This window comes from Berghia stephanieae, chromosome 3, assembly GCF_034508935.2.
Source record: "Berghia stephanieae isolate SIO BIC M18660-M18661 chromosome 3, UCSD_Bste_1.3, whole genome shotgun sequence".
In the NCBI taxonomy this organism is placed as follows: domain Eukaryota; kingdom Metazoa; phylum Mollusca; class Gastropoda; order Nudibranchia; family Aeolidiidae; genus Berghia; species Berghia stephanieae.
Window position 1 is genome coordinate 106,376,112 of NC_088362.1, and position 22,500 is coordinate 106,398,611.

A 22,500-nucleotide genomic window follows, 5' to 3' on the forward strand; every position below is an offset into this window, starting at 1 on the left:
TTTTATTTGTTTTTGTTTTGTTTTGGAAGGAGGAAGGTTTTTTTTTTGTTTTTTTGTTGTTTTTTTTTTGAGGGGGGGGGGGGGTTTTGGGGTTTGTTTTTTTTTTGGGGGGGGGGGTTGTTTGTTGTTTTGTTTTGTTTTTTATATTTCTTTTTTCTTTCTTTTTCTTTTTCTATTTTTTTTGTCTGTTTTATTCGGTTTTGGGTTTGGTTTTGTTCTTTGATTTTGGTTTGTTTTGTTTGTTTGTTTGTTTGTTTTTTGTGGGTTTTTTTGTTTTTGTTTTTTTTTTTTTTTTTGTTATTGCTTTGTTTTTCTTTTTCCAAATTTCGGCGCATCCCACGTGCAGTTTTTTGCAGGTCTGATAACCCAATTCCTCATGGGCTCATTGTTGTAATGGACATCTAAAAAAATGATACAAAATATTGTCCATTACAACAATGATAAACTAGGCCGATAATTGGGTTCGGATGTCAGACCTGCATATAATATGTACACGTCGACGCATCAATTCGTAGTTTATCATTATTTATTTTGGAAACGTTTTTTTTTCTTTTTAAGATGTAAAGCTCTTAGAGTCTTGAAACAAAAGAATATCTACATATGCTGTAAAAATCTCGATTTTATTTCATCACATATTAACCATTTTGCCTATACAATCACATTTTTCTCATCTATGTAGATAGTTCATTCCGACACCATATTGACGCGATGGGTCACATAATATTATTATGAAGTAATAACAAGTTAACTGTGGTACTCTGGAAAAAACATGTATTTAAAAATTTGGCCAGAAAACTCGTCCTTCAAATAACGATCGATTTAAGTAACCCTCATCTTGGCAAAAACTCTCAAACCTGGGACTCCGCGAAGTTCCAGGTTTGAGAATGTTTGCCAAGATGAGGATCGTTTAAATCGATCGATTTAGAAGAAGGACGAGTTTTCTGGCCAAATTTTCTAAATACATTTTTTTCAGGAGTACGACAGTTAACGAAAAATAATTGTGTTTTGTCAGATTTGCCCCGAGTGGTTGGTTTGTGTTTGAACGACTTTGTTGAACCGATAGACCCCTTCATGTCGTTTAGTGTTTGTTTTGTGTTTTGTTTTTTACCTTTAGAAACGACCATCGTTCTTCCTCGATCTTTGGGACACATCCTTTATTTGATTGTTATGTCACACTCCATCCACACGACGAGCCTGGTGTCTTAAGTCACTTGGTGTTCTACCGTAAACTTCTGAGCCAACTCATACTTCACGAATCGATCAATTAAGATGATCATCGTCTTGTCAAAATCTCTCAAACCCGGGACTGACTTAAAATCTCAGGGTTGATTTTTTTTACTAGATTAGAGTCATTTTAATTGATTCATGTTTGAAGGAAGAACTTTCTGGCCAAAATTTTTAAAACGTTTTTTTTTCAGACTACATCAGTATTGACATAGGATAAAGATTGAATAAGATGTAATCGATTGATATTCTTTTTAAAATGCTTGACTTTGATGGGTGGTCGGATGGAAGACGAAAATGTAAATGTTATAAAAAGTTGTCCACTATGAATTATATGAGAGTAAATGAAATAATCAGTTCACGTCGATGTTTGACTCTTATCGTTGAATTTCAACAAGAGGTCATTGAGAAGATGGGTTTAGATACGTTTAACAAGCGTCTTTTTTTGTTCTTTTTTTGTTTTTTTTTTTTTGTTTTGTTTTTTTTTTTTGGCGTGCAAGATTAAAGATTGTAAAATACCATAAGGCGAAATATTGCTTCTCTCTCTTATATATAATATATATATATATATATATATATATATATATATATATATATATATATATATATGAAAGTTGTATTACTACGCCAAAAGTAGCGTTCAGTGAAGATAAACAAAGCAATGTTCCTTGCCCACCATGCATTTGACATATATGATTTTGCCCCCCCCCCCCCCCCCCCCAAAAAAAAAAAAAAAAGACTCCTCTACCCCTGCCAATCTTGTGTAAACAGCTCTTAGCTAGTCAAAGTACACTGTTCCTGAACTGTGTCTTCTATCCTCCTACATATCTGTTTTCCAACATGGTTTCTGTCTTTGTCTTGGAATGCGATTACTTGGTTTTGTCCTGGCCCTGGCTGGGAGGGAAAGAGTCAAATGTATAGTTGGCGTTTAGGGAGATTTTATTTATTTTTTGTCTTGATTTGTAAAAATGTGAGTGTGTTCCTCTTAGTGGGACCTTTGCTTGTGTCAGGATGAGACATTTAGGTGAATCTCAAAATAAGTACACTGATAGTGTGCTCTTGGAATCTTTATCTGTTCCCTATTTGAACCAATTCCCCTTTGTCTTACTTTTTCTTGGGTACTTTAATTGTAATTCTCGAACTTTTGACTATCCCATTTTCTTCCTTTTTACTGGCGCTGATATGACCTTAATGTGTTGCAAGCGCCATAAAAACAAAATAATCTCCCATAAAATGCTCTCTCTCTCTCTCTCCCTCTCTCTCTCTCTCTCTCTCTCTCTCTCTCTCTCTCTCTCTCTGTGTCTATCTCTCTGTCTATCTCTCTCAGTCGATCTCTCTCCCTCTCTCTCTCTCTCTCTCTCTCTCTCTCTCTCTCTCTCTCTCTCTCTCTCTCTCTCTCTCTCTCTCTCTCTCTCTCTCTCTCTCTCTCAAGGTTCGGCCGACCTAAGTCTTATATACTGGTTTTTTAACGTTACCAGTCGAGCTGATTTGTTCTGTATCTTTTGCAGTCGATCAATGGCATTATTAACACAATCATAGAGCAAGTTATTGCAATAATCAAGGCGACTAAAAATCATAGACAACAATAAGTTTAGTAGTATTAATATGAAGAAACTTTCTAATAGCACCAATAGATCTAAGATAAAAATTGCGGTTGCATGACAACAATGTTGAATCAAGCCCATGATTGGTTTCGGTTATCAGACCTACAAATACACACACGTCGGCCTGTACCCAAATACCCGATTATCAAACTTAACAATTACACCGAAATGTTATATCTGTTGTTACCTTTAATATCTTTGAAATTTGATTAACAGAATAACACTGAGATTATAATAAATATAAGAAGAAGAACACAGCGGATTATTTCATTTCTCATTATCTGGATAGAAATTCCTTTACACTTCTTGTGGATTATCAATACACTGTTATTTTTTTCAAATACTTTTGAAATGATGGCTCGTAGCATCATGTGATTTTCTTTGGAATAATGTCTAGAATGGAAAACGGCAACCTTCATCGCAGCAACGGGACTCCCCGCACTCCTTTAACTCACGCACAAAAGTACATACGTCAACAGCAACAACAACAACAGCAACAATTGAAACAACAACAACAACAACAACAACAACAACAAAGCAATTTTTATGAGACTCCAACCTCTCAGACACAGTCAATAATGGGTCAAACTAAAGTAAAAGGAAGCCAGCCTCACCAGACAATTTACGAGAATTCAAGCCCTCTAATCAATAGTCACAGTAACAACAACAACCAAGAAATATATCAAAATGTCAATCTCCAATACTCACAACCACAATCTCAACACTCGCCACGTCGGCACTCACAAGAAATACAACAAAATCACCTCCATCGGAGATTAGACCCGACGTCTTCGTTACAATCTACGCCACAAAAGCAACATCAACCACAGCAACAACAACAACAGCAACAACAACAACAACAGCAGCAGCAGCAGCAGCAGCAACAGCAACCACCATATAATCAACAACATCAACCATTACCACCGTTGGAACCACTTCCCCTGGATGACGACGAATCCCCACCGTCCAGCCCGAGCCCTCTTAAAAGTAGGAGCTCCGAGCCCGGTTTTATCCCGGCGACACCTCTTCTTCGGCGTCGCTTGACGCGGAGAATGAAATATACGCCAGCTCGGTACAAGGTAAGTTATAGAGAGAACGAAGATGACGTCACTCGGGTCTTTGTTATTGGCTGTTTTTTTGTGGGGTTTTTTTTTTTTTTTTTCCTTCCACGTTTACGAGTACTTCTCACTAAATTGTATGAACCAGACTATAAAAGTTCATGGTTACACAAAGTTTTGTGTGTTGCTCCGTTATACTTCCGGATGGCAATGTTGTGAGCTTCTTAGCCAAGCGCACACTATCTATACAACACGATACTTTGTTGATGTCTCATGAATCAACGTTAGTTATTCGCAATAAAGGTTGTTTTGACAACGTTGTAAAGATCTTACTCAGTGATGATGATCGGGTTTCAATACCTCAGTGCTAGAGCACTCGCTCCACAAGAAACGGGGACCAATATCGGTCCGTGGTTATTTCGTGATTTATTCTGACCATTCTGGCCCCCTAGCAATGATTGGATCCATCCATCAATTCATTAATCTATATATCCATCTACAAGTCTGTCTAGCTGTGTAGCTAGATAGGTCCATCTAATCCATCTAACTTTTCGTTAAATCGTTCCTTCGACTCTTTCGCAGCTTATATTATTTTCGTCATATAACATTATCTACCCAATACAATTTTCGTCCTGTCATCTATCCGTTTTTCTTTCAGCCAGTCATTTTCCAGTCTTTTATCAAAACCAGTCACAGGTCTGACTTGATGGTTGGAGACTGTTTCTTCAATTTCATATAGATAGAACGAAGATGACGTCACTCTGGTCTTTGTTATTGTTTTTTGCCATCCGCGTTTATGAGTAATACTCACTAAACTGTATTATCCAGACTATAAACGTCCAAGGTTACACAAATTTTTGTGTGTTGCTCCGTTATACTTCCGGATGGCAATGTTGTGAGCTCCTTAGCCAAGCGCATACTATCTATAATATCGTAGCCAATGCGCTGTATTAGATTTCCTGGGTGAAGTTGTCTTGAAATTGTTTAAAACAAGGTAGAAGCTGGACATACCTTATTTTTATTTTACCCCAATTGTCTTCAACAGTCGTAACGTCACTTCCTTCCTAATGATGTATGGTAACTTAGTAACACTGGCTCTAAACTATCGGAACATTGGCGGACGCAGTATGAACTATTTCTCCGGCGAGCTTAAACGCGTATCCAGAGGGGGAAAAACCCGTCAATTTGATCATGTTTTGACTTTTACACACTCTTATCACAAGGCATATGAAAAGGGAATGAAAAGTTCTAGCCAGCACGAAGAATAAAAAGTAATGATTTTCTTTGTTTAGAACCAAGATGGCCGCCGTTGCCGGGCGCGTGACATCAGACCACTGAACCCAATTGACCTCACCTCATGACCCCAAACCAGGTGTAAGTGGATACATAATATTCTCAAGCCTAAACGAGCAAAGGCTTAACCCGATTTCTCTACCGTGACGTGACGTGACGTGACGTGACGTGAGTGAATAACGTTACATCATTTTACTGTGTTTGAATTTGTTAATCGTAAGAGGATAATAATATTCTCTCCAGCATCTTGTCTTTCTGTATTTCTTATGGATTAATTCTCTCTCTCTCTCTCTCTCTCTATATATATATATATATATATATATATATATATATATATATATATATATATATATCGTCTATTTCAGTTGTTATACTTGTGTATTGTGTAATTTAACATAATCGAGACGAATCTTTTGGCCCATCAACACATCAAAATCGGTCAGATAGTCGAGTACCGTAGATGGGCGCAAATGAATCTGGCAACAGGGTGGCCAGATGGCGATTCCCAACATCAAATGACCGAACATTATTCCGCAGCAAATTATCACAATCGCCATTTGAGTCAACCGGTGATAGAATTATCCGTAATTTTAAAAAGGCTTGCAAGTTACACGTATATCAATCTGAAAAAAATAGTTTTATAATTTTTAGAGCTGCCAGTAAATCGGTGCTCGTGGGCAAAATTATGACATAGGCTGAACAGAACAATTTTGATTCCTCGTCCCTATTTATCTTTTAAAGATCATCGTAACACTGCTCGGAAAATATTTTTAGGTGTTGAGTCGCACTCCCAATCTAAAACTGTATGTTTCTATTTTGGGTCTGTATTGCCATGAGGCCCATATCCCATGTGCGGCTATGTGGTCTAGTGGTATGACACTCGCTTTCGGATCGGAAGGTCCTGGGTTCGAGCCTCGCGCTCGGCGCATAGTTGAGTCCTTGGAAAAGGTTCTTTACTCACATTTTCTCACCGTACTCAGGTGTAAAATGAGTACCTGGCCGTTAACAACGTTGTCTTTGTCCGAAAAATTGTAATATCGCCTAACAGGCGTCATGTCTCGTCCTACATGTTAAATGTTGCTGTTGACCAGGGACCCCTTGTAAAGCGCTTTGAGGACATTTAGTGGATATTGCGCTATATAAAGCTCAATTTAATTTAGTTTAATATACCATTCTACCGATATATGTATGTACTACTAAACGGCTTTCATAACATATCCAAATACGAATCTTTAATTTTATGTTATGTCACTGCATATCATTAGAAAAAAGAAAGCTAATCATTTACGCCAAAACACGGAGGATCAAGACGACAAGATCATTTGATGTGTATTTGCTACCGACAAACCGATAAGATTAAAAGGGGGTTGGTTATATAATTAGACAACCATGTAATGGCCTCACATCGGGGAACATCACGGATTTGAAGTGTGTTTGTGTGTAACATGTAAATAAATCGCAGGGGAAAACATATGATAATCTGTGGACACTTTTTCAAATCTCTGTTATGTCACTTTCGAGCACTTTTATGTTCATTGTCATTTAATATTACGTACTCTTTTTATCCAACAGAAATTAGGTAGGCGGATGCAATTTAGATTTAGCGAAAGTTACATGTCATGATATGTGAGCACATATATATATATATATATATATATATATATATATATATATATATATATATATATTGAATCGTGTTTGATACAAATATGGTACGAAAAGTGCTCGACATGTAGTAATGGAGCGAATTATTATTTAAAATATTTACCACAATGTTTGGGACAGTCTACATCAATGTTTCAGGCTTAATTTGCCATCGTCAGGACTGACGATGGCAAATTAAGCCTGAAACATTGATGTAGACTGTCCCAAACATTGTGGTAAATATTTTAAATAATATATATATATATATATATATATATATATATATATATATATCAAGGTCCCCTCCGTATAGATGTCCTTGATATATATATATATATATATATATATATATATATATATATATATAAACAAAAACCATGAAATAATAGTGCTCAACTTTTGGATAAAAGGAGCTATTTATAAACATTTGAAAGATAATTAAGATTGTTTGACTTCTACAACATTGTTATCGAGCGTCGCTCTCATCAGATGAGAGCAATGCTCGATAACAACGTTGTAGAATTCAAACAATCTTAATTATCTTTCAAATGTTTATATATATATATATATATATATATATATATATATATATATATATATATATATATATATATATATATACGCACAGAAGTCTTTATATCGAATTCCAACTTTATGGCCATCACGACTCAAAATAAAATACATAAATAGACTAAAATCACCACTATCTCTTTTTTTTAAATCTCAAATTTACATCCACGTGGGCGAAAAAAGATAAATATATCATATTATAATATGTTGTTGATTTATTCAATTATCTATGATTTGTTTGTCTGTTATTCTTACCATCATCGATTTTAAGTGTTATGAGATACATAATAAATATTTTTAAATTGTCCTGCCTTATTGTAAATATGACTATCTATATCCCAAAATCAAGCGAAAGTTGATCAAATGGGAGTCAACGTTGTGTCCACATTTTGTTTTAAAAGGCGGGGATATCCGTTCTTGCTCGACCGCCGTGAAAGTGTGTGTGCACTCAAGCGTGTTAAAGTATCTTGATGCGCTTGACGTCATGCTGAATGTCATGGGATGGACAGAAAGTTTATTAAATAAAATTTTAAAAAAGGTAGTAAAAGGGTGATAAAAGGAAATATAGATAGTATGCGCTTGGCTAAGAAGCTCACAATATTGCCATCCGGAAGTAATAACGGACCAACACACAAACTATGTGTAACCTTGAACCTTTATGATCTGGTTAATACAGTTTAGTGAGAATAATTACTCATAAACGCAGATGGCAAAAAAAATTATAATGAAGACATGAGTGACGTTAACTTCATACTATCTATAAGTTGAATAAATGCCCAAACGCTTTGTGGATTTGATAAATGGATAGTTTAATGGATATGTATCCAATGAATGGAAGCCTACCGTAGATGGGAATAGTTATATCGGATATGGATGGATGGAGGTGGTGGGGAAAAAACTTTGGATACATTAAATCTGTGACTTATTGTCTCAAAACAGCGTTTTGACGGGGTGAGCCTGATGCATCAAAGTGATTTAAACTTTAAAATGATCAGGAATGCGAGATTTTAGGATGTTTTGTCTTTTTTTTTCTTTTTTGTTTTGTTTTGTTTTTGTTTTGTTTTTATTTTATTTTTCACTTTTAGAAGCTTCTTTAAACCTTAAGCAAATTTCATAATTTGACAAAAAAGACAAGTTTTAGCTTACTAATTGCCCGACATAATGACGATTTCAGGCAGTAGGTCACATCTCTCTCTCTCTCTCTCTCTCTCTCTCTCTCTCTCTCTCTCTCTCTCTCTCTCTCTGTGTGTGTGTGTGTGTGTGTGTGTGTGTGTGTGTGCCAATTACCAAATATAATGTTATATTATTATTTCACTCTTTAAAAAAACAACAAAAAAAAACGCTTGTTTATCAAAATCGTCGGCTTTATTCATTCGGGGGGAGGGGGAGAGGGAGGGGGAATGCGATCAAAATTGTGTTCCAGAAAATATCAACGGAGCTGTACTTTTAATTGCTTTCCGTTTTAACCACCAATTAAAACGCAACCCAGATTAAGAATTCTGGGTGAATTTGTAGATATATTGCTTTTTAAAATTCAAAATATTTAGGTTGCTTTTGTCATTGAATTTTTATCATGAATTATTTCACTGTTATAGTCTTGTCTGATCCAAAAAATGTCACAAGCACACCTGATAACCCAAAAATTGTCACGGTTTCATTGTTGTGCTCTCCAATCAACACAATCAACTCTCCATTTCAACAAGTCGAAAGAAAGTTCGAAGTTGGGCCCGGTTATCAGCCTTGCTAAATGTGCACCTGGTCCCAAACCAACGGGCAAACGTTAAACAAATGATTTATTTTTTTCAAAAGGGAGTGCTCTATTTTAAAGTTCGGTCTCCCTGTCCACTCAGCAGTGATTAGATAGCTGGGTCTAATAGATCTCGCTGAAAGTTCTGTGCAATAGAGAATCGTCTTATCCAATGGGTAGTAAGTGCTGTAGAACCGGGATACACTCCTGCTCTATGTGCCTAATGACCCCGAATGACTGCCTTATAATATTTTTTAACATTATAAGGGAAGTATGAGGATCCGAACCGTTACTCTCAACCCAAAGGTAAATGGCTAAACACAACAATACATACTTTTGTGTGTCTTACAACATACATTTACATTCCATAGGCCCGTAAATAATATAGTATGGCGTCAAATTCATGCTTTGGGAATATCTCCCATTTGCGTGGTATTTAAGATTAAAGAAGATTGTGTTAAACATTATTCAAAAGTAGGTTTATGGGTCTTTTGGGGTTATTTGTTTGTTTTGTTTTTTAGGGTTTACGGCGCTTGCAAACATATTTAGGTCATATCAGCACCAGTAAAAAGGAACAAAATGGGAAAGTCAAAAGTACTAGAATTACAATTATAGTACTCAAGAAAAAAGGAATACAAAGGGAATAGATGTAAATTCTAAGTGCACACAATCAGGGTACTTAGTTTGAGATCACCTAAATGTCTCGTCCTGACACAAGCAAAGGTCCCACTAAAAGGAGCACACTCAAATGTTTACAAATCATTATATATATATATATATATATATATATATATATATATATATATATATATATATATATATAATGTGTGTGTGTGTGTGTGTGTGTCTGTGTATGTGTGTGTGTAAAACAAAAATAATAAAATGCATAACAGAGAAATGATTCATAAGAAAAAAAATCTCCCAAAACGCTTAACTTAATATTCACTCCGCCGAAGTCCCGAATTTGAGAGTTCTTGCCAAGATGAGGGTCATTTATATCGATCGATATTTGAAGGACGAGTTTTCTGGCCAAATGTTTATATATGTGGGGGTTTTTTTCCAGAGTACGGTATAATAGTTGGCCAGTCATAGCGACAAAAGGTTAAGTTATCAGCAGGTAGAAGCATCAATTTTGCCAGTAGCATAACAATAACATAATGAGTGATTAGTCACATCATCACAAAGACTGAGAAATATCCTGTACGTTGCTGTTTGGATTTCGTTAAATATTTAAATTTAAAGATTAAGTTTTGAGTGGAGCGTTTATAAATTAATGTTCTCAGTATCATCCATTTCTGTGTTTCTGTCATAGGACATCATCACCGAGCAATCTGTGAATGGAATCTGTCGGACACGTCAGCAGAAAAAGTTGAAAAGCACTCGTGTAAGATTTTCAGAAAATGAATTTGCGAGGCGAGGCAGAAATAAAACGTTAGCTGTTACCTAGCGCAGTATTCACGTACACATGGTGCAGTATTCACTTAAACATGGCGTAGTATGCACTTAAACATAGCGCATATCCACTTAAATATAGCGCAATATTCATTTAAACATAGCTCAGTAGTCACTTAAACATAGCGCAGTTAGTATCCACTTAAACATAGTTTAGCATTCACGTAAACATAGGCAATTTTCACTTTAAAATGTTTTTACAAGCTGCCCCAAGCCAACAGAAACACTTAACAGAAAGGACTTAACAGAAATTGCCTGTAAGGCAATCTTTTTGCTATTTTCTTTTACAGAGATAACGCTTTTACTAGTTATCTACTCACTTCTGATGGTGAGTAACTGCGGACAAACACCCTTTTCTGGGGACTCAACTCGACGTCGCCCAGAGTTGGATTCAAACCCTGGACCTAAATACGTATGTCACAAACAGAATGACATGCTACTAGACCACAAAGCAAGAAACAAAAATAGAACACAGAAATCATCGAAACTTGAATATTATCTTTTGGTACTTTCATCCAGAGTAGAGTCGCTAACTTTAGTGTCATTATCAGTTTCACGTCCCTGAAACCGTGATAAATCTCTGCTCTGTGCGGCTTTCTTCTTAAAATATATATTTAAAATATATATATATATAACATATTCAAGGCACGTTTGTGGCTTTTCATTTAGTGGTTTGGGGTCATTTTCTGGTTCACCAAGGCAATGCTAAAAATCCTCTTTATCAAATATTAAATCCAAACATAACATTGGGCTACTAAACAGGATTGCCAGTTTAGCATATTTAATACCACAGTTTAAAAAGACGTTATTTAGAAATCTGTTTGGTAATGACAAATTGGCTCTGGCCGATTTGAACTTAGGGTCTGGTATTTTAGTATATTATTTCAGATCACTTAATTTTAACCAATTTAATAAATGATAATATAGAATATACTAAATTTCCCTCTCCATTAAACGAGCAGGATTAGATGTAATTATCATTATGTGAATGTACTTAATCAACGGGAAAAGATAAAGATTTTAGCAGGAATAGCCGTGCTTGAAAAGATTTAGCAATTTTGTATGACTTGTTTGGCATTTTAAATAAATAATCTGGTAACCCTGCTGAAACTGTCATGATGGCTAAAAGTTATATAGAAACTGGATTTTGCGTCTTGTTGATTTTTCTCACACATCACTGTACAGTTAACGGGCTGCTGAGAAGTCATGCGGGAGAGATTAAAGGTCTAATCCGGTCTTGAACATTTTGGGGTTTTGTTGTTTGAGAGCTTTCTTTTCTAGTGGGGGGGGGGGGGGGTGGTTGCTTGGAATGGTCTTTTCACAAAAAGAATGGACTCTTTTATCAAAGAAAATGTTTACCTACAGCTCTGTTTTGAATTTTTATTTTCTCATCTACTATTTTTAATACAATGCTATTTTACACAAGTTTACACATTCTTTCCTCCCATTGTGGGCAGGGAGGCACTTACTGTGTCTTCTATCCCTCTATAGCTGTTTTCCAATTTGCCTTCTGTCTTTGTCTTGGAATGAGATCATTTGGTTTTGTCTGGCCCAGGCCGGATGCCCTGGCTGATAGGGAAACTGTCAAATGTATAGTTTTGGGAGATGATTGTTTTTCCTCGTAAATCATCTCTCTGTTATGTATTGTTTCATGTTTGTTTACATATTATTTATGATTTGTAAACATTTGAGTGTATTCCTCTTAGTGGGGACCTGTGCTTGTGTCTGGATGAGACTTTTAGGTGATCTCAAACTAAGTACACTGATAGTGTGCTCTTGGAATCTACATCTGTTTCCTATTTGAACCAATTCCCCTTTGTCTTACTTTTTCTTGGGTGCTTTAATTGTAATTCTAGAACTTTTTACTATCCCATTTTTCTTCCTTTTTACTGGCGCTGAGATGACCTTAATGTGTTGCAAGCGCCGTAAAACCTATTTTTTAAAAACACATTCTTTATTAATAATTTTATGGCGTCTGTATCGGTGAAAGGCGTTCTGGCGAGATTTGTCAGTTTTGAATTGGATATCACGTCGAGGCACTCCGGTGATCATCACCATGTCCGTCTATAGATAGAACGAAGATGACGTCACTCAAGCCTTTGTTATTGTATTTTTCCATCCGCGTTTGTGAGTAATTCTCACTAAACTGTATTAACCAGACTATAAACGATCATGATTACACACAGTTTTGTGCGTTGGTCCGTTATACTTCCGGATGGCAATGTTGTGAACTCCTTAGCCAAGCGCATACTAACTATAGAACTTGACATCATTCGACTCGTCGTTATTTTTTTAGACAGCCATTTTGGTGATTAGTTCTCACTAAATTATCTCAACCAGACTAAAAACGGTTAAGGTTTCATGTCGTTTTGTGAATTTGACTGTTATATCCGTCTGACGGATGTTGTGAGTATTTTACCTAAACGCAAAGCGTCAAAACATTTACGTACAATACGGAGGTTCTTATGTGTAAAGGAGGAGCTATCGATTAAGTCTACGATGACCCCGAACTTAGAAAAAGATCACATTATACATTTTACGTGCAGCAAGAGTTTTGAATAAATATTTGCACTTTTCAAGTTCCCGCTATTTCTTTCCCTGACACCTACTAGACTAGAGATAGACCTGATGCCATTCTATCGATGTTTCACGTTTTTCACTTGCATATGAGGATATTTCTTTCTAAATAAAATAAGAACAACGAAATAGTAAGGCGTCAAAAAAAAAAAAGAGCAAATATGAAAAGAAGAGTTTGAATTTTAGAAGGAATGAAAATATCTGGATTTAATCGAATGTAGGAGTTCAAAAGATTTTTTTTTTTAATTTTATGCATACATAGTTAAATATAATAAAATTCAGTGACAAGAATCGAACTTGTGACCCAACATCTAGCATTCAAATTACTCTTAGTTTGTTTTTTTGTTTGTTTGTTTGTTTTTTTGTTTGGTTTCTTATTGGGCGGGGGGGGGGGTATTAAATGGAGACAAATCTTCATCGACGGCGATTAATGTCATGCAACTATTTATAATAGTTGATTGGGGGGGGGGGGTGTCAACCATGGAGGTCGCCTGTTCTTACATTTTACAACATGAGAGGGTGACTAGTTGTTTATTGCTATTCAGTGGTAAAGTGACGTCAAACGTATACTTTTTATAACCAGAATTCGCGCGTGATAGTTGGTATAACATGGCGTATTCAGTCATAACTATTAAAGCTTTCTTCAATACATGCCTGTTAGCCAAAGCAACCAGCCTTCCAAGTCGGTAGCGTTGCTCACGGGCAACTGAAAATTAGTGCTGCACAGAACTGCAATGCAACCCAACCCACTCAATTACCTGAAATAGTTTATGCCTCTTTCAATTTACATTATTTTTGTCTTAGTTTCTCTTTAATGCTTTTAACCTGACCGACAACTTTTCCTCTATCCTTTTCTTTTTTTTTTTTTTTTTTTTTTTTGGTTAGCAATGAAATGACCTTATAGTGTCGTAAGCACTGTAAAACCCCTAAAAACAAAAACAAAAACAAGTCTGGATGCGTTTGTTACCAGCTTCAGTCGCTGAATCATTGAGAGTCCACCCAAATGGGACTTGTATCTCACTCTTGTGGCTTATCCTTTCATGAGCGGTGCGATTTGTGAGTGTTATTCACTGGCACAAATCATCAGTTTATTCATTCATCCCCAAGTCCTTTGAAATGCCGATTCCAAGTGAGTTGTCCTCAGCATGTGGTTGGCCACATTACCCTAATTTAATATCTATGACTTACAATGATCCTCTACTTGTCAAAAATCTCAAACATGAGACTTCTATGGAATCTGATGTTTTAGATTTTTTGACAAGTCGATAGTGATTATTACCGATTGACCGATTGAAATTTGAAGTAAAAATTTCTCTGGCCAAAATGAGAAAAATGTATTTTGTCAGTAGTAAGGTTTAACAGAACTCTCTTGTCACAAAAGCACATTATTAGCTATCTTGGAGACATCAGTTTGGGTGGTCAGTCATAATCATTTCATCTTTTATTCGCCCAGCTCGATGCCTGTTGACCGTTCATCCACCTGCACAACCAACAATCAATGGCGCCGTCAATAAAAATATTATCACTTGTTGTCTGGAAAAACAGATTACTTCCATACGTCGACAAAACAATTTATATTTATTTTGGCCAGATTATTTCAATAAATCCATTAAAATTATCCTAAATTTGTCCCCCAAAAAAGGCTCAACGCCGAGACTGGAAAGAAGTATCGGCTCTGAGACTTTTTTACAAGCTGGGGATTATTTTGGTAGTCGACGGGTGATGAAAAATTTTTGTGGCCAAAATGAATAAAAGTATATTTTATATGAGGTTTTTTTTTCAGATTAGTACCCATACAAATAAATCTGGGAAATCCTTTTTTTTTCCATAAGCCTAGAACTAACTCCTCTATTGGGTGAGTTCCGGTCCCAGTGGAGATAACTGAATTTTGGGAGAGAGAGGGTTTGACTCACTGACCACAGACATATGTGAGAACAGATGCACCGAATACGGCAAAATCTTGATATTATTGTAATGAAAAGGACTAGCCAGAGATAGAAGTTTCATAGGATATCGTGTTTTAGAGAATTTTAAACTTTCAGCAGAGCCATAGATACCGTATTATGGTATTTGCGGGCGTGGAACAACAAATTTGATTTTTTTTTTCAATTTGCAATCGGTGAAAATATTCTTTTTCTTCGCTTAAAGTAGCAATAATTTTGCCATTGCTTAACAATGTGACGTTGGGGTCCAAATGCCCCAGTTGGTAGAACACGCGCATCACATGCACAAGCAAAGGGATTTATATCAATCCCTTATGCAATCCATGTTTTAACCCCGTCCATAGAACAATGTTTGGGTAGCTGGTTCTCATATATCTTGCCTAAAGTACATTGCTGTGTATGTATAACTAACGCCCAGTCCAAAGGGTAGCAACAGTATCAATCAATTGTTACAATCTAATACCACAGAGACAGGAATAAACTCTTGCTCCGTGGGCTTATGGCTACTTTAATTTAACGATACGATGCGGATCCATCGTGTCACCTTCCTGGTAAAAATATATATTCACACCTGAGTTAAGTGAGTAGTATTGTGATCGGTTTAGCCCCCTTCCTTCCAAAAGTATAAATCGTGGCTTGATATTAGTTTGTCGAACGAGACTTTACACCGTACGCCCGAAAACGCTGTTTTGAATCCATATTTCATTGTAATAGTTATATTCATATATCGCTTTTTTATTTTAATTTCAGGATGAGGAAGAATACATCGGGTTTGCAACCCTCCCAGAACAAGTACATCGGAAAGCTGTCCGGAAAGGCTTTGACTTCACTCTCATGGTTGTTGGTAAGACAATGATATTGCTTTTTGTTATTTCGTATCTTGTCAATAAATGGGAATCATGAAAATTGAAGCTGAATGATATATAATGACTCCTAAGTCGCAATAAATGGTTATAATGATGCTGAGTGGGGATCCTGACCTCCCACAGCGGGCAGAGAGGTACATGCTGTGTCTTCTATCCCCTTATATCCAGTGGCGTAGGGCCTTAAAGGCTATTAAGGCTAAGCCACAGGTCGTCATTGTCTTGAAAGTATGTAAGAATTTAACAATAAAAAGTCACACTTTTAATTTTTCTGTTTCACAAACAATGAAATTCATTGTTGACCTGGTGTTAAAAAACCCTTACAGAGCCTCAAAACTTGAACCAATCACACCGCTTTGAATTTACTACAGCTCGAGTTGTACTCGTGCCCCTGACCAATCAGTACAGCGTGTGGCTTTAAAGGTGGAGAAGGCTTCCAGCCATATTCCCACGGTACAACCAGGCGATGCATTTCACGTTGCCGTGTGCTATGACTGTGGGCATCAAGAGGCATCTTGACGTTGAACTGAGTCATTGTGGCTGTCTTACTCGCAGCCACACACAATGACCTAATTGTTCCATTGATGGCAATCGTGTTGTACCTGTTACCCATCCCTCTTCGAGGCGTGTCAGGCATGTGATATTGAATTCCCCATTGTCCCTTTTAACTTGAGTGTGTTAATCTGATGTGTGCAGTGTTGTTTTTTAAAATTTTAATTAATTGCTATTAATTGTGATGAATCACGTTGATTATCTGTTGACTATCAATACCAGTTCTTTGAATAGGGAAAAATAAACTTTTGATTAAAAGTCTCGGTCCCATCAACCAAACGATTTTGTACTCACTATTAAAGACGGAAACAGAATCGGTCATTTAATTTGATAAAGATTGGTATAGTCGTTTTCCTTGGCTATCGGTGAGAATAGAAAATAAGAGTTTATTTTCTTTTAATTGTATTTTGTTTGGCGATAACAGCAATACAGAATTGTCTTGGACAAGAAGTGGATTTAGCTGTTTGAAAATTTAACACAGAGAGCATTGAACCATCAGAAGTCTAACTTACATTTAAATATCACCACTAGATTGAAAACCGTTGGTACTCTTCACATAGGTGCACAGATTGACAGTGGCTATCGCTTATCTTTAGCCAGGCATGATGAACAAGTTACAAAGAACATACAAATTTTGGTAAAATAATTGAGTGCATCAAATTTCTCTCTCTCTCTCTCTCTCTCTCTCTCTCTTATATATATATATATATATATTATATATATATATATATAATATATATATATATACATATTATATATATATATATATATATATATATATATATATATATGCGGCAACCCATCTCAAATCCAGCCCCATGCTCCTAAATGACCAGGCTACGCCGCTGCTTATATCTGTTTTCCAACATGCTTTATGTCTTTGTCTTGGAATGAGATTACTTGGGTTTTTTTCCTGGCCCTGGTCGGAGTCCTGGCTGAGAGGGAAACAGTCAAATGCATAGTTATTGTTTTGGGAGATGTTATTTTTTTCCCCTGTAAATCATCTCTCTGTTATGTATTATTATAATATTTGTTATTTTTAATGTATAATGTAAGCATTTTAGTGTGTTCCTCTTTGTTGGATTTTGTGCTTGTGTCTGGATGAGACTTATAGGTGATCTCAAACTAGGTGCATTGGTGGTATGTATGCTCTTGGAATCTACATCTGATCCCTATTTGTTCCCAGTTCCCCTATGTCTTACTTTTTTTGGGGTGCTTTAATTGTAATTCTAGAACTTTTTACTATCCCATTTTCTTCCTTTATACTGGCGCTGATATAACCTAAATGTGTTGCAAGCGCCGTAAAACCCTTAAAAACAAAAACAACTTATTTGTTCCTAGTTCCCCTATGTCTTACTTTTTTCTTGGGTGCTTTAATTGTAATTCTAGAACCTTTTGCTATCCCATTTTCTTCCTTTTACTGGCGCTGATATAACCTAAATATGTTACAAGCGTCGTAAAACCCTTAGAAACAAAAAAACAAACATGGTTATAATGATGCTGAATGACATGGCAATGTGGTATCAACAGTTGCAAGAAACTCGGGTTGAACTCAAATGCCGTTTTATGGTCTAGTGGTGTGACACTCGCCTTCAGACCGATCGATGCCTGGTTTGAGTCTCCAACATGTACCCGTTGTGGTCAAGAGCCCGAAACCGCAGAGCATCTAGTTGGACAGCGCGTTGTGACGAAGCTTCCGGGAGGGTTAGCGGTCGTTCACGATTGTGGAGATGAGTTTGCGTCCTGGATAGATCGTCATGACATAGTACTGTGAGAACCATTAGGAGCTGCTGCTGCTGCTGCAAGGACGCCATTAAATTGAGCCCCAGTAGAAGGTTCCTCATTCATATTCTCTCACAGCATTGTATTGAGTGACCCACCGTTGGTATCATGTCGGGATGAATTTGGTGCCGGAAATTGAATGTATAGCCACAGATACAAAATGTTGGGTTAATTTCTCTTCTTTATGCTGAATAACAAATTATTGACGTTCACATTTCTCATTATTTCATTTTTAAATTCACGTGTTGTGGTCCTATTCGCCCCGACATAATAATTATACCGTTTTGAGACTTTGGTCAAATTTAGTCTAAGGCGACTTCTACTAAATATATGAATTTTGATTAAAGAGCATAGTGTTGATATGATAGTACTGTTAGAACCATAGCACGCCATGGTTAAAACTAAAGTCAAGCTCAAACAGTAATTGTTGTAAATAGCAAAAGAAGTAAATTACAGAGTTAAAAACGTCACTTTCCTCTGGACGCCAATTTTCCCAATTAATAGGCTTCCCGACTTTACGGTCTCTCTCTAAGGATAAACAAGTTTCATTATTATGTTCTGAACTAACAATGTTGTTAACAATGTTAACAATGCCGCTCTATGCAGTTGACAGTTGTAATTGTTATCTTTCAATGTCACAAAATGACAAAACCAAATTTGGTGTAATACTTTTGTAGTTCCCACTTGGAACTACTACTAGTAGTAGTAATACTAGTAGTAGTAGTAATACTAGTAGTAGTAGTAGTAGTAGTAGTAGTAGTAGTAGTAGTAGTAGTAGTAGTAGTAGCAGCAGCAGCAGTAGTAGTAGTAGCAGTAGTAGTAGTAGTAGTAGTAGCAGTAGTAGTAGTAGTAGTAGTAGTAGTAGTAGTAGTAGTAGCAGTAGTAGTAGTAGTAGTATCATCATCATTATCGTTATTATTATTATTATTATCATCATCATCATCAACTGGAGACGTGTATTTTAAATGATTATGACAATTGATAAAATAAAATGATTTTGAAACAGCATAAGCACAATGGCGGAAGATACCTTGTTGATTATTTGGTGATGTGTTCTTATTTTTTCATCCCCTGTGTTGTAGGCGAGTCAGGTCTTGGGAAATCCACTCTCATCAACAGCCTCTTTTTGTCAGAGCTTTATAAGGATAGGGATCCCGTAGGTGTAGATGGTAAGTTGTTGTCAAGTAGTGTCATTTTCGTCGTCGTCGTCTTCGTCATCATCAAAATCATCATAATCATCATCAGCACCGTCATCATCATTATCATAGACGAGTAAATTCTCTTAATACACCAACTTCCACCTCCTTCTCACCCATCACAACATCTCTCTCTCTCTCTCTCTCTCTCTCTCTCTCTCTCTCTCTCTCTCTCTCTCTCTCTCTCTCTCTTTCTTTCTTTCTTTCTTTCTTTTCACTCTCTTCTCTATCTATATATTTATCAATCTATTTATATATCTATCTGTCTATCTATCTATGTATCTATCTCTATCTCTATTTATATAGATATGTATCTCTCTCTCTCATTCTCTCTATCTATCTATCTCTCTCTCTCTCTATCTATCTCTCTCTCTCTCTCTCTCTCTCTCTCTTTCTTTCTTTCTTTCTTTCTTTCTCTTTCTCTCTCTCGTTCATTCATGCTCTGCCTTTCCCTCTGTCTGCACCACACCATGCAAGATATGGATTCCTCTTGCGTTTAGAACAGTTATGCGGGCAATGTTTGGGAGATTTTAGCGACCCAGCGCGTAGCCTTCGTAAACGTATAGCCTGACACTGATTTTAAAAAAGCACACCAAAAGACAAGTCGACAACCACAAAACAAAACAAATCGCGAATTCTGTTCAATTGTTCCACAAATGCGATCATTTGTTTCCTAGAGCACTACTAACGACACCCCACTCGGCGTTATGTCAACCTAAAAATGATGTCAAAAGACAACATAAATTTACGAAGAGAACGTTCAGCGCCATTGTGTCCCATTTGGTAACAATGTCAAGCAATGTTGAACGTAAACATTAATTGGATAAAGATCATTGTTGCCTACATTGTCAGTATAGATAGAACGAAGATGACGGCAATCAGGCCTTTGTTATTGTTTTTTGCCATCCGCGTTTATGAGTAATTCTCACTAAATTGTATTAACCAGACTATAAACGATCATGGTTATACAAAGTTTTGTGTGTTGGTCCGTTATACATCTGGATGGCAATGTTGTGAACTCCTAAGCCAAGCGCATACTATCTATAATTGAACAACTTTGGTATGGGACATTACACACATAGCCGCACTCGACTTATGCGTGAATAAGTACCTGGTCACAGGCAGTGCCCGATGTTGTTTATGGTCTCTTGAGGGCTGTTGTGGGGGGTTGAATCAATAAGCTTGATGAATCAGCGAGAATGCAGATCATATTAATACTTATATTTACAGTATGGGTATGTGCATGTTTGTCTGTGTGTGTGTGTGTGTGTGTGTGTGTGTGTGTGTGTGTTTTAATATTCCATTGTGACTACAGCTTTAGGAGCCGTGGTAAAAAGAGTATCAGTATTAGTAGTTATTATTATTATTATTATTATTATTATTATTATTATTATTATTATTATTATTATCATTATTATTATCATTATTATTTATTATTATTATTTATTATTATTGTTATTGTTATTATTATTATTATTATTATTATTGTTATTGTTATTGTTATTATTATTATTATTATTATTATTATTGTTATTTGTTATTATTATTATTATTATTATTATTATGATGATGATGATGATGATGATGATGATGATGATGATGATGATGATTATATGATGATATATATTATTATTATTATTATTATTATTATTATTATTATTATTATTATTGTTATTTGTTATTATTATTATTATTATTATTATTATTATTATTATTATTATTATTATTATTATTATTATTATTATTATTATTATTATTATTATTATTTATTTATCGTCATCATCATCACCGCAGACCTAATCCAGCGTACAGTCAGTATAGAAAAGAAACAGATCGAGATTGAAGAGAAAGGTGTCCGGCTAAAACTGACCATTGTGGACACTCCCGGGTTCAACGATGCGGTGAATGCTGAGAATTGGTAAGTGGGTGATGGGGATGTCTTTTTCTTACGAGTGGCAACGTTGAGGTGCTGCATGCAGTAACACTTCAAGTCCATGTTTGTCAATCCACGCGGCATGTCATAGGCAAATCGCGTTTAGAAAAACAAACCGAAAAAAAATGAGCATTTATATAATATATAGCACAATATCCACTAAACTTTCTTAAATCGGTTTACAAGGGGTCCCTAGCCAACATCGACACTTAACGTGTAGGATGAGACATGACGCCTGTTAGGCGATATTGCATTGGGGTTTTTTTTTTCGGACAGAATACGCTATTAACGGCCAGGTACTCATTTTACGCCTGTAGTCCTTCAAGTCCTTGAGCCCATGGAGCCGGAGTTTATCCCGGTTTCTATAGTGTTAAACGCACAATAGCAATCGCTTGCTATCCTTTGGATAGGACGCTATGATATTGACCGACGTATTAAAATGAATTCCAACTTGTCAAAAGGTCTCAAACCAGAGACTTATCCGGATAGAGAGTTTTTGAACAGTTGGCGTTTGTAAATCGATCTGTATTTATTAAATATTCTGGCCAAATTTTATCGGGTTGTGGTGAATTGTAGTCCATATGTGACCCGCCGTCTCAAAGCGGTATTATGTCGGGATACACTCGATGAGTGAAATTGAATTCATAGCCACAAATATCAAACTTGGATTTAATTCATGTACGTCATGCTGGAGTATAAATACTATTTCTTGCTTTACAAAAACTTCTAAGGTCCAATTTCTCATCATTCTATCTCTAAATTCACTTTCTTGGGTCTGAATCATCCCGACATAATACCGTTTTGAGATGAAGGCTCACATATTCGTACAAGTCCAATCCTTGACCCCAGACACTTCACCTTGCAGTGTAGCATCAGATTCTCTGCATTCTCTGGGCATTCTCTGGGCATTCTCCAGGCCGAGAAACAGTGGTCGAATTTCCGTTATCATTATCCCCACTTTTTTAAGATGGCCACATTTCAACACGTTCTGGACCTAAACTGTTGACAGTTGTGCGGTTGTGTGGCCTTGTATAGTATGACACTCGCCTTCGGATCGGTAAG

At 36.2% G+C, this 22,500-nt stretch overlaps 1 protein-coding gene across 6 annotated transcripts in view; it reads left to right on the plus strand.

The window, feature by feature from the left end:
* Positions 1-22,500, plus strand: part of LOC144969088 (septin-2-like) — a 123,439-nt gene that overhangs the window by 92,058 nt on the left and 8,881 nt on the right. For 5 of the 6 annotated variants that reach the window (XM_078908131.1, XM_078908135.1, XM_078908132.1 and 2 more), the window contains 3 exons: positions 15,863-15,956; positions 19,392-19,478; positions 21,300-21,423. In XM_078908131.1, coding sequence (XP_078764257.1) covers positions 15,863-15,956; positions 19,392-19,478; positions 21,300-21,423 — 305 coding nt within the window. Of the gene's footprint in view, positions 1-3,044; positions 3,908-15,862; positions 15,957-19,391; positions 19,479-21,299; positions 21,424-22,500 lie in introns of those variants that run through there. The other variant, XM_078908130.1, reaches the window with a different exon arrangement.